The sequence below is a fragment of the Rousettus aegyptiacus genome, unplaced genomic scaffold, assembly GCF_014176215.1.
Source record: "Rousettus aegyptiacus isolate mRouAeg1 unplaced genomic scaffold, mRouAeg1.p scaffold_m13_p_12, whole genome shotgun sequence".
NCBI classification, from domain to species: domain Eukaryota; kingdom Metazoa; phylum Chordata; class Mammalia; order Chiroptera; family Pteropodidae; genus Rousettus; species Rousettus aegyptiacus.
This window is the reverse complement of record NW_023416287.1, coordinates 63,564,278-63,578,287: the sequence shown is the minus strand read 5'-3', so window position 1 is coordinate 63,578,287 and position 14,010 is coordinate 63,564,278. Positions and strand designations below refer to the sequence as shown.

Below are 14,010 nucleotides of genomic sequence, written 5' to 3'. Positions count from 1 at the left end.
ACCTTTGGAATCCCTGTCAGACAAAATTCTCCTTGGACCAAGCTCAGATATCATTATCTTCAAAAGCTTTCCTCAGTTCCCTTAATTGAAATTAATTATTCTTTCCTTATTTCAACAGAAATTGGTGCCTACAGTACAGGAACAGTAGTAATAATTTTTTTGAAATTAAATTCAGTAGAAAGAGATGGTATTTAATTCTATAATTTACATGACACCTAGAACAATTTCTGGAAATTATCCAATTGATTTGTTAGTTTACAGTGAGCATTTACTAATAAAATAATGATTATATTGAGAAATTCTACCAAATAAATGAATTATTCTGAATTTCATATTACAAATGAATTTATGCTCTTGTTTTATAGATGAAACAATAAAGGTGATATTCACTTAGTAATACAATGGGAAATTTTTTTTCTGAAGATGTTAGTCATTTATAGAATACTATATACACCAAAGAGAAAATAAAATATTTTTTCCTTATGACATATTTTTTATTGATGAAATATATAAAACATTATTACATTTAGTAATACAGAAATATCTCCTCCAAAAAGGATTTTTTTAAATAATATTTTTTATGAAACGTTTATACTCTTTTTAATGTCTTCCTTTCCCTTCACCTGATAAGACATTTCTAAGAGAACCCATTTATTCATTTAATAATGCTATCCCCTCAAGTATTTATGCAGGGCAGGAGATGTGACTCAAACTATATTCTCTTCTATTTATTTATTAAACCTCATTTCCTGGGCTTCTGAGTTCATTTTCAATCCTAACATAAGTGCTATATCATCTTTATCTCTTAGATAAGTCGATACCCTAACTCTTGAGTAGTGAAGGAGAAATATTGCTGTATGCTTGCTGTTTTGTTTGAGATAATGTTTTAAAAATATGCCAATGTCAGAGGCTTGAGTTACATATTACTGACCTTGGAATGATGGAGGAGTTCCTCCTCATTGATAATATTGAGAGAGAAAATGAAGTGGTTCTGGTCTTATTTCCATGGATAGTATGGAGGAAGTCATCCATCAAAGGTAGATTTCCTCTTTTGAAGCACCTTAAATCTTTGCATATTGATAGAAAGAAAGAAAAGTTCATGGAAAAGTTTTCTTATCCTTCTCACGAATGGTTTCACCTCCTTTTAAAATTTTAATCTATCAGTTAACTATTTAGTACTATTTTATTCTGCATATCTCAAATCTCATGGTATTTTCAGTTTTAATCCCCTTAGCACCTTATATTTAATTATTCACTAATTGTTTCATAATTCTTAGAAATTCCTGGCTTAATAGAATAAAAATGTCAAGAAATATTTATGTCAGGATATGCCACAGGATTGAATGCACGTAAGATATTACATGGCTAATTGTAAATCGAGCATTAAAATGGCCATGGCACCAGTGCTCTGTGGCTATCCAATGGATTTCATCAAATTACAGAGTAATGAAATATAACAGAACTTTGGTTGTGAAGAATTAAAGTAAGAGATGAGTATAACAACTGGCAGTACATATAATTCGGAAAAGATTAGAACACGTGTAAATAACCTTCTGGCATTATGCTGTTGTAGCCATTTTGCACTTAAATTTCATAAAACCTGTTTTCTTTTTTTTGAGAGGTACTTTTTCTTCCAATTAGGAAATAGAAAAGACTGTGTAACAGGCTAAACTGGATCCTCTTCATGTCTGATGAAATTATAATGTCGAAAAGTACACTGGCCAGAATACCTGAGGAATGAGGTCAAGTTTTGTACTATAATTGGCTGGTTGTGGTCATTTAACATCTTTAGTTCTAGATTGCTTTTCTGTAAAATGAGAGAATTGGGTACGAGAATATGTGAGATACACTAAATTCTACAATAGTTTTATATATAAATGAACAAAATTAAGCAAGAAGCATTACAATTATTTCTTTTCAAAAGGAATAATCCCTGAAAATAAGTTTATTTCATTTGCATTATCTTACTAGTCACATCATAGTTACTACTATATAGTTTACATATTTTATATAATTAAATAAAACTAGCTCATTAGAATTTCTTTATCTTAAGCCAACTTTATGCCTACTAAAAATAAGCAATCTGTGCATATGTTTCCACTTTATTCATTCAGCATAAGTAGTACTGTTAAAAGAAAAAATCCAACTTGGTAATGGACTGAAACATTTTGTTAATTATTCTTGGTAAGAGCTCAAAGCTGTATCCCAAAGTTTTTTTAAGTCTAGATATTAATTAGAAGTTCTATGAAGACAGGAATCATGTCTGTCTTCTTCACCTGTACATTCACAGAGCCAGGACCAGTACTCAACACATAATAGCTTCTAAATAAGTATTGTTGAATATATACATCCTTTTAGAGGTGCTTTTGGAGACTATCTGGTTACCAAATAAAAACTCTATGACTCAGGTCAAGGAAACATTAAACCATATTCTATATGGTTTTCTGACATAAGTAGCAAGAGTGGAGAAAAAATTCTCTGTAAAGCAGAAAAACTCTACTACTTTCCTTAAGAACTGTTTCTACTGTAGTGTTATTATATATTTTTTTGCTATTCTAAATTAATTTACAGTTAATATAAATCAATAAAGTGCAACAAAATAAATCCATATTGATTTATGTATATGTGTTTAGATGTATATCTATACATATATATGATGCCTTTTGATGAACCGTTTTCAGTGATTCATTCAGCTGGCAAACTCCCTGTATTACATTGCATATCTTGAGAAACCATTTGAAAAGACAAATGACTTCATATCTCTATTAATAGATGCTTCATCTTCCTTTTAAATTTCCTTTTAGGAACGTACATTTTATTCACTTTTCAATTAAAAATATTTAATAGAAATAGTTCTCTAAAGATACATATGACTGATAAATGCAGGTATGACTTCTTTTGCAACCTCCAAGAACAAAGATATCTTGGTGGACATAACCAGTTCCACAGATCTGACCTCTGAGACCTCTAAAAATCTCCTATGAGTTGTGTGCTATTTATTAGACAGTATTAAATAATGTGATATATTTTCTTTAAGTTTTTTGGCACATTATTGAAAATCAGAAAGAATTTGAAAAGGCATATTTAAAGTGCTTAGCTATATTTATCCTAAAAAAGATAATTAAAGAGTAGCACTAAACTTAGAAAATTTGAATATTTGTTGACTATTAAAATGTTGAATATAGTACATTATATATCTTTGATGGATCTGTTGGTGATTACAAGTTGTAAGGTCTCTATATGGAATACTGACCCTAAAGCACTTACTGTTGGGAGTAATGTATGTTACTATACCGTGTTACTCTGCGCCGAGATGTCATTGGGGATGTGGAACCAATGGTTTGGCTTATGTGCACGTCTGGACTCATCATTTGAGTCAGTTGAATTTCTGGCCCTACCAAAATACTGCCACTCATCACAGGTCCCACACAACCATCAGTCATGCTGCTATTCCTCATGTCAGGCACACTAGGACTAGACACTACTCTCTCAGTATAGATTACATTTTGTGCATTGGCTAACTCAGCAGGTACACAAATATTCCCCTGAATATCATAGACAGGTGCCATTACTGTTTCTGTTACTACAACACTGGGTGCAAGCTGAGGATCAAAAACAATTGTAGTGGGTTGCATACATTGATCAGCAGTAGTGTAAGTCTCAGTCACTACAATATCCCCATGAATCATAGGTTCAGGCATTGCCATTTCTGCCTGGAATTCAGCCTCTGAGAGAGTCATTCCTGAAGATTCATTAACAAAGTAGTTAGGCCCAAGCAAAGGGAGGTCAGTACTGATAGGGATACAGGCCTGGTTTGAAGGAAATGGTTCAATTTCTGTGTCTAAGCAGATTTCAGCAAGAGTCCTAAATTTTGGATCTAAAGTTTCCATGCAGCTTTCATCTAAATCCTCCACAATCCAACTGCAACAACCAATTGAACCCACAGGAGACCCCGCTCCCTCATGGTCATAAATGAGTAAGCAGTCATTTGCTGGTCGACCTTCATCTTCATCTGCATAAACATACGCTTTCTAAAATTAGAAGAAAAGTAGAAAATTAGAAGTTTTTTTCTCTTAAAATAATCAATGTTTTAGAGGCATCTGACCTAAGAAAATTTTATGGAATGAATTGAGAAAAACACTGATTCTTTGCTTCTTTCTAAATGTAACCATAGGAAAAAATGTCCAGTGTAATTTTGACATTAATGGCAAAGCTTCTTTAACATTAGTGTGATATTTATGAATGATTTGTTAAATACCATTTCTATGACATTTTTATGATACAGGTATAATTTATTTCCATTTGTGGAATGTACACTGTAGTGTCGATCACTCATTTAAATAATCGATATTATTCATGCACAGTCTTCAACGATATTTGTAACTACCCATTTTAAGATGTAGCTTACAATTGCAACAACATCCTTAGCATTTTTTGTTAAGAGTAGTTGTGAAATTCATGTATTATCACATGGAAAGTAAAACAGGCTCATTGAAATCCGAGATAAAATGGGCTGTTAATTAAGCGAAATAAACACACTAAATAGGATTCTCGAGGGGATTTATTTACTGTTTATGCTACCCTATTAGGCCAACTCAATGCCTATGGGGTTTTCCCCTTTGGAATGCAGTAACCCCAGATCTCTATTCATCCTTTTAGTAGAGAAGGCACTGGAGTGGGATTAGGAGATGAGTGGTCTAGGCCTTGATTTATCGCCAAGGCATGCAGTGCTCTGTTTCTGAGTTACCACTGTCTTCCTTCCTCAGTCCTGGCTTTTGACTTATTTTTTCTCCTTTCTACTGAAAGCCCTTGCAGAGCAAGAAAGACATCACAAAGAAAGGACATAAAAGAGCTTTTTTTTTTTTTTTTTTTTTTGCTCATCTCCTGCTTTGTGGTTGCTATGAGAAACAGTGGGGAAATCATAAGGAAACAGAAGACAGAAAAATGGAAAAAGGGAAATGGAGAACGATGAGAGATGCTAGCCTTTTTTTTTTTTTAAAGGTATGTTAAGCAATTGAATATGAAATGCTTCGACAAATTGGCTTTCTGTATTTCAGGGAGAAGTGAAATATTTTTTATTATGTATTAGGATAGGGTTAAGAATAACCAAACATATTTTAGAAGAACCTACTGCCATTGTTATTATTATTATTCAGCCTCGGTACTATTTTATGTGTAACTGTGCAGGGGAATTACCTCAGAGAAATAGCTGTCCAAGAAAGCCATGTTCGTTCCGGCGTCTACGTATTCCCTCTGGGTTCCTAGCGTTGAACTTCTCCTCCTCAGTGTTTCCACTGCTCCTCCAGCTGCCAGGCCGGCAGCAGTCCCAAGACCTGTGTTGAGTTCCACTCCTGATACACCCCCTTCAACTGTTCCCCCGCCTGCGTAAGTGTTAGTGTAGATTTCTGTAAGAAGAGGGTGTTCACATAACAGTGCTTGAGTTGTCTGCATTGTTTATCCGTGAAAACCACTGCTAGCTGCTCTCTGCCATGCACCACCACCACAGAACAGCAAGTAGGGGCTGGAACACCAGGCAAGGAGAGATGTGAATTATACCCACAATTTTTAGGCCTACCAATAAAATCAAAGTAAGTAAGTGGTACAGAGGGAGCCAGATATCAGACTTGGCTTTCTCCAATTCACACAAACTCCGCCTATGGACTTAAACGCATAGAACTAGCCAAGAGGAGTAGGGCCTTCGTGCCTGCACCAGTTCCTTCCAGTGCTGGCTTGCACCCACTCCAGAATCTTCTAAAGCAAAGCCAGTGATGTGTTTGCGGGAACTGAAAGTCACAGTCCTCATTGACCCTGGTGCTGGACGGAGCGCTGGCTTTCAGAGGAGTGTTCAGTCTCCTTGGGCTCTTTGTATCCAAGTGTGGCTTGGGATATTAAGGAACCATCTCTGAAAAATCTCCTGTCTGCTCTAGAATTGGCAACCTCTCTACTTTGTCAATCATTGCCCAATAGTTGGATATTTTTCAGTAGACTCAGATGTGTGTGGGCCTCAGAAATTAGGAGAGTGTAAGATTGGTGAGGTAAATTCATGCAGAAATTTAAGAAAAGTTTATTATTGTATTATTAAAATAACATATTTGCTGATTTTTGTTTTGTGTTTTTTGTTGTTGTTGTTTTGTTTTGTTTTCATGTTTTAACAGCTTCTATTACAAATAATGGCTACAGTAGCACTTACTTTTTGCCAGGCACTATTCTAATGTACATTTTGTTATATATACATATATAATATATGTCACATGTAATGTATCATACATATATAATGTATACTCTATATAATATATATTATATGCACATACACATTCATTTTCTGAAGCTCAGTTATAATGAGAAAATTGAGACCCAGAGAGGTTAAGTGCCTTCCCCAGGGACTTATTACTAGTAAGAGGCAGAGTTGAAAAAGTTTGCCATTTTAATTGCTACATGGTAATTCCTTGTCTGTAGTTTAAGACAGCAAAATAAAGTGGCCAGTTTAAACGTGTATCTTTCTCTCTCATTATACTATCATGCAAAGAGATTGACAGATATGTTCTTTTTCTATAAGGTACTTATACATGAGGTTTATCTGATTGAATAATTTTGCAGATTTTAAACGGAAAGACAGATTTTGGTGTCCACTGACCGGAGGAATCCATGCGATCCTGGGTATTAGAGGCTGTCATTGGTACACATATATTTGACACATCCTGAAAAGAAAAAAAAAAATGTTTAAAATAAATGCTTTATGTTAAACATTTAAAAATTGACATGTCTTATTTTTGTGTGCTGCATAATTGTCAAGACATGCTCGATTTCCATTAAAATCCCAAGATTCTCTGGAAAGTGACGATCCACTTACCCGGTCCTCAGGATGAGCCCCTTCTATTCCCCAAGACTGCATCACTCCTTCTCCCCCTTCCGGCACAGGAGCAAACCTTGTCCCCAGGCCTTCTGGCTGTCTTCGTTTGCAGCAGCAACACATGAGCAGCAAGAGTGGTGCCACTGGCCAAGAAAGTGAAGAGGAAGAGTTAACACATACTGCCCAGTTTAGGAAGTCATCGAACGTATCATTCTGGGGAAAACGTGGCAATACGTTTAGAACCAAAGGTATAAATGCAAAGGTAAAAAAGTATCAGTTTTTCCCTAAAGGATTGAGTATACACATCCATGTTTATAAATACAAAACCACTAAATCACACAGACTTTTAGAGCTAGAATGAAGGGAGTTTGAGATCATGTAATCTGGGTTCTTTCCTGACAGATTAGGATAGTAAAGTCCTTTGTTTCCTCTGGTCTAACATTCCTGGACTGGTTGATGGCAGATCCAGGATTGAAATCACATTTTCTGATTCCTGGTTCCCCATACACGTGAATGCACATTTATATACGTATATTATATTCATATATAATCACTTGTATTTGTATATATATTTGTAAGCCTATGTAGATGTCTGTACACACATGAATAAATATGTATTTACCTCCACAGACATGTATATATGTGCAGGTTCCTAGGTATGTATATATGTGCACATACACCATCTGTGCGTGTGTGTGTGTATGTATGTATATATTTGCATACGCATATAGACACCAATATATACAAATCCATGTGACCAAACACCATATACACACATGTAATTTAAACACATAATCAGTACATGTTAACAAGATAATTGGATACAGGATTCATTTTAGATCATAGAGATAAGACCCTGCTTCAACCCTTACTATATTTACATTTATAATAAATCAATCAAATATCTCCCACTAAATTTAATTGAGCTATCTACATTTATTAAGATTTTGTCTACAAAATACAATGGAACAATTCTACATTTTAGTCCATAAATACAGACACTTCTTACATTTTCAGATTTTAGAAAACACTGTTTAGTTCTTCAGGTCCATTCTGCTTGCTTTTTATACTTTTCTAACTTCCTAGCATAATGTGCATTTTAGCAAATGGGTTAATTAGAAGTACAGAAGAATATATCAAAGCTGCCAAATTAAAATAGATAACTTGGCAATTTTACCATCTGTACCATGAACAGAGAAAGGTCAAGTTACATGTTTCCAGAGGGCCTTCTGGAAAGGACTAGAAATGATAACCTTTAGGCAGCTGCTTCACTGACACTATGTTTCTGTGAATTTAGACATGTGCTGGGTCGTGCACCATCATAGTTATGAGCTCTGTCTCACAAAGACACTTTCTAATAAAGAAAGTGAATGTTTTTAGCAAATACCAAATATAATTACTGTACGCATAATTCGAGCTAACATCAAAAGTCTTAATTCGAGGCCCTTTGGGAATAAGGTTTGGGCTAGATGCCTCTCCCTACTATCACCTTTCCCCTCCCCCCATAACAGACTTTGGGCTTCTCCACTGAAAACAAGTGACTTTGTTTACAGAGGTATTCCCGTCTGATCTCACAATCAATTCAACAACTCTCATGCTTTCTTTGCCTGGTTCACGAAAAGTGCCAGCCTGCTGGATATGGTACCCGATTCTGAGTTTTAATCTCTAAACTGCATATTAGCTTCATCAGGGAACTTAAACATGCTGAAACTTGGGTCTCGTCTTGAGTATGCCTGTTTGAGCATGAGTGATTTTTAAAGACCTCTAAATAATTCTTGCTTAAATATAAGCAGACGCCTCTACTCAGTTGCTGTAGAGTCATGTTCTGGAAAAATGTCTCTAATGTTGTTATGAGATTCACTCATGATCTATGGATAGCCTTGCAAAACAGGATCGTTTTAAAAAAGAAAGCCTGCTCTAAAGTCAGTTGTTATTTTTAATACCTCAAAGCGATAATGCATTCAAACATATTAATAATATAGTTTGACGAATTTAGTCATCTTTAATTTTAGAATCCAATTTTTGATCTCCACAAAATCTAAGTAATTTAAAATGTATGAAGAATTTCTCCTGTGAGAATCTATGTGTTTTTTTTTAAAAACAGTATAGGGAGAGGAGGACACTTTTTGAAATTTTTTGCTAGGAGTTTTGCCATTTCTACGATCAAGGTCCTAGTTTAGACACTCATCCAGAGCCCAGAGGCTGCTTCTCTTCTCTAGGCTCTTGTCCCTGCTTCCCACCACACCGAAGTGATCAGGTCACCTGAGCTTACAAGTTCTCACTGACTCTTCGCTGTCTGTGAATGTTTGACCTGCAGGGAACGTTCCTGCAGGACGGCTTCCAGCAACCACCTCCTGAGTGTGCTGTGCCCTTCCGTCCCTCTCCTGCTGTTTGTATTGTTCCCTTGTCCTGGATTGCTTTTCAGATGCCCCTATACAGATACCTCTTCTAAGAAAATCCTTAGCCTTCTAGGGCCTGGCTCAACACCACATCCACCTTAAAGATTTCCCCAGCCTTCCCACTAGGACTTAACTGCTTCCGCTTCTCTACTCTTAAAATTTTCATTAAGATTTACTTATGCTTTGCTGTATTATACTTAGAGATTTGAATGTGTTTCCCATCTTAATGAACTTCACTAACCCTAGACCTTTTTAGTTATCATTATTGAACAAGTACTTGCCCTTATCAGTCCCACTGTTTATTTTCTAATTTCCACAGAAGTTGCTGCAGATACCAAAACGAAATGGCCAAATGAACGTAGCCATCCAGTGAGCTTGTTAACATTCTTATTTTGAAGAACTGTTGAAAAGAAGGATTTCATCCAATACTCACAAAGCAGTAGTAAGAGGCCCAGAATGATCATGCCAATCCCCGCAGGTCCGAGACCCACATTTGAACCCTCTATCCGGTCGTCAGGGATGGGCCCATATACGTCATTGGTAACTGAGCTGCTGGCTCCAGTGTAGATGCCCGGGGTAGTAGAATACAAGCACATGTGGTTGGTGTCACAATCACAGGCCTCTAACCGCACTATCTGTGGCAATTCACATGCTCTGTTGTAGCTGTCCTTCACTAGGACTGGTACTTGGTAAATCCCAGCTAACAGAGGCTGCTCAGCTGTCAGGATCGCAGAGGTAGCTGCAAAGGAAGAAAGAAAGAGAAAATCAATTAAAATGGCTTGGGGGCAGTTCTTCCTAATACTCAAGACTGATTTATATTTTATATTAGGGCCTGATTTATATATATTTTTATGTTCCCTCAGTCATAGAGCTCCCTGTACTTTTTTTTAACATTTATAACGAATTGTTCGAGACTTCTTCCTGCTGGATTGTTATTTCTATAAAAAAGGCTGGGACTCTGCTACTTATTTCCAGAGTAACAATACTTGGCCTATAATATGCACTCAATAAATCTTTGTACAATGAATGAATAGTATTGAGTTGAAAGGAAATACTGGAAGTCTTCTATTTAGGATTATGCTTTACAAAATCCTCTGTAGGACTATTGTTCATTTCATTCAAAATTGCCACCCTTCCATTTAAAATGATTCCAATAACTATTATTTAAAAATTCTTTGTGCTACTATTGCCTGTCAATTTTTATAGAAACAATTGCTTAAAACATTCGTGGAAATTTAGCATACCAAGAAAGGTTTAGAGATGATAAAATTTATACTTAAATCATATATAGTAATTGATTAATCCATAACTCAATTATTATAATGGTTCATTACTTTCATTAGCAATATGATTAACCAGCTATGTCTACCAAAACGTAACCTGGGCACAAAGTAAGAACTGAATTAAGCAATGCCACAGCATGTTAGGTGAAAGTTTATTCTGTTTTTCAATACCAACATTGAAACAGGGCTCTAGGAATATTATTCTAGTATCATTGTATTTTTTACCGGCTAAGCTATAAGGTCATTTGAATACCTTTACCATCATCCATGTTGAACATTTTTTCTTACATTTTTACTCATAATATCTAGGACCTGAATGAGGAAAATTAGCTAGCAATCATTATTTAAGAATGAGATATTGGACTTTATAGAGGAAGGAGAATTTAGAGTTGTCTGGATTTTAATAGAATTGCTTTAATGTGCTTGGCTTTTTAAAATATTAAAGTGACTTTGTGGGAAAGAGCTAAAAGGTTTTACGGCGAAACAGTTTGCTTAATTTTGTCCTTTGACTAAGTCCTTAGTGGTGGCATTTTTTTCTAGCGTTATCTCATGGTTTCTCCTTCTTGAGAATGGAGAAGCTTCGTGGCCTCTGAAAGGTAGGAAGTATGTACTCTCACCTTGGGCCTTGCCCCCCAAAGTCTTTCCTATTCCCCCAAATGAATGTAAGATTAGGGAGTCATCTTCGCCCAAATGAGATCTTCTCACAGAATTTCATTTTCTATTGCACATTTAACATGTCAGGAAAAAGACCCCATAGTATGTTAAATGTTATGTTGCCTGAAATGTACTTTCAGTTTTTATCAATGTCAGGCCTTCATTTTTACACTTATAGCAAGAATTAGCACAAATGCACATACTACTCTGGGATATTTATACTTTATATGCTTTGGTTTATGAATTCCTTTTTATATAAATTCTTCACACAATTCTATTTTTAATGTTGCATAGTATTACATCTTAACAATATGTATCGCAGTTTGTCTGATTGTTCTTCCAATATTGGGCTAATTGGATTGAAATTTTTACTTTACAAATAAGTCTGAACTCATAGCTCTTTATAAAAACTTAGTAGGTAGATCTTATGTGCTCTTAAGTGAGTAGAAAATGTCTAAGTTTATCTATGGGATACCTGAGTTTCAGAGACATTTAAGTGGCTTGCCTGTAATAATTTGAGATAGGAAATTATGACATCTGATGAGTTTGTTAAGGGTTCTGTTTATTTCAAACTGATCACCTCTATACAATGATGGACAAACTGATATTTATGTACTACTATTTGTAAATGTGGTATTGATAAAAGATTATTACTTTTATTTCAGTTTAAAAATTTCCTAAATATCTTAAGTGTGTATATGAAAGATTGTCTTTTTCATTTAATACGAATATGGAAAAAATCATGGAAACAGATAGAAAATATTATTACATGACTCGACCAATTATTTTGTAATCGTTTTTGCTTTTGGTCTTTAAAGGATGAGCAAGTTTGCATTCCACTTACCATTTATTGATTTGATATCCCATAAGTCAGCTGTCCCTGGTGGCTGATCAACAACACAGAAGGTAAAGGGAGACCCATAAGAATGATGATTAACGTCTCTCGCAGAGATAAGGATCGATGGAGAGGCAATACAGATGGTTTCACTTTCAGCAACAACGACAGGGCAATAATCATTGACATCAGGGACTTCGATACATATGGTTCCTGTAGCCGTTTTTCCAGAGCCATCTGAAACAGCAAGGCATCATGGATGTTGGAGTAAATTGCATCAGGGAGAAAATTCATCCTCATATCCCATGATGATGCCACAGGAAAGGTATGAATGACTCGTGAGATGGCACATGATAGGTTCCTGCCTATTTCAACAACTTGCAGTCACCCTTGCCTTTGCTTGCTACCTTCTAGCCACACTGGCTTCTTTTTAGTTTTTTGAACAAATTTCTTTCTAACTCAAGACTCCCGTTTATTCTTTTTACTCTTCCTAAAATGTTTTTCAACTTCATTTCATTCTACTAAATCTTTCATACTCTAAGACGCAAAATTAATGTTTTTCCTCAGAGAAGGTTTACTGCTTTCTATTCTCACCCTGCCTTCATAAATGAGATCCCCACATGAGCTTAGAGCCTTCCATTCAGGATGCTTATTGATTCTTGAGGTGTTGAAATGACCACAATTGAAATTAAATGATTGTTTGTGTATTCGTTCTTTTTATTTTCACCATCTATCTAAATTCCATTCATTAGATGCTATTTCTCTCTGAAAAAGCAATCCCGAACACAAACATAAAAATATTTGATTTTTTTCCCCCTAACCTTTTTGAAACAAATTTTCGCTTGGTATAGTTTATAAGAAAGGACAAAGGACCAAGAGATAGGAGCCTGGGCTTTTAGTCCACTTTTCTACTTTATATTCTGCTATAATGAATAACGAATTATTTTGTTTTTAATTTACAAAGAGTCTTAGTTTTATCACTTTCATCTCTTGGCTATTTTACCAAGTAATTTTTGGAGAAGTTAATAAACTTCAGGTTTTTATATACCTAAATAGTAGAGCCTTTTAGTTAATCAAATGGTAATAAATTAGAAGCCTTTCCACATTTTACATGGCTTTGCGCCGTATGCTTTTTATAACTGATTCGGCACTGGACTTTTTTATTAGAGAGACATCAGATTACCCCATAGACTGTTTTCTGTGTCTAATACTTTGGAGCTTTCTTACAACCTTGTGATGTGGCAACCCACAGCTCAAGTTATTGCTGACAGCATTTACTCCCCAATGTGCTTTGCTATATTAAGAGCTGGTGGCCCAGCACCTTTGAGTAAACTTATCTGAACCATCTGGATGGCTCTGTGTCAGTGCAGATACTCTGCTTAGGTGAATAAACTATGGCCCTTGTTTTTAGTTTTCTGTCAATACATTTTGATAAGTTTCGTATCCCTATTCACTTGAAATGACTAATTTTTATTCCGGTTTTTGAAGATTTTCACATAGAACCAACGCTCAAACATGCTCTGATCAACATGCTTAGAGTCCATTTTAGAACAGGCTTTCTAGAATACTGATAATGAATAAGATTATATCATTTATATAGATGATCCAGGTTAAAAGTGACATTACAGGATGAAGACCAGAGTATATAGATTGTGTCTGCTTGGGTATTACCAGGGTTTATTTTTTAATCTTACTGGGCTCATTTATCTTTCTTTTTTGTTTGCTACTATAAAGCTCAAATGTAAACTTAATGCAAACCTGCCGTATTTATCTTCTATTAGGTATGTATCTGGGAAGTCTATTTTCCTTCTTTCCTGGTTACTGACCTTTTCTGTTGCTTTGTTTTGTAGTAGCTGGTTTCCTAGGTAGCACTCCAGAGAATCATTAACTATTGATAAATAAACAAATTCCTGTTGTTACTCACCAAGAGGAAGGCTTACCAGATTTTCCCACGTGAAAAGCAACTAAGTTACAAGTTAATTCAGTACA

General features: G+C 35.3%; 1 protein-coding gene across 1 annotated transcript in view; it reads right to left on the bottom strand.

The window, feature by feature from the left end:
- Window positions 1–3,263: 3,263 nt before the first annotated feature.
- The window catches only part of DSG4 (desmoglein 4), a 31,084-nt gene continuing 20,337 nt past the window's right edge, over window positions 3,264–14,010 (bottom strand). Inside the window, 6 exon segments of the mRNA XM_016131203.2 lie at window positions 3,264–4,031; window positions 5,197–5,405; window positions 6,635–6,698; window positions 6,851–6,993; window positions 9,683–9,988; window positions 12,031–12,258. Of these exon segments, the coding sequence (XP_015986689.2) occupies window positions 3,264–4,031; window positions 5,197–5,405; window positions 6,635–6,698; window positions 6,851–6,993; window positions 9,683–9,988; window positions 12,031–12,258 (1,718 nt within the window).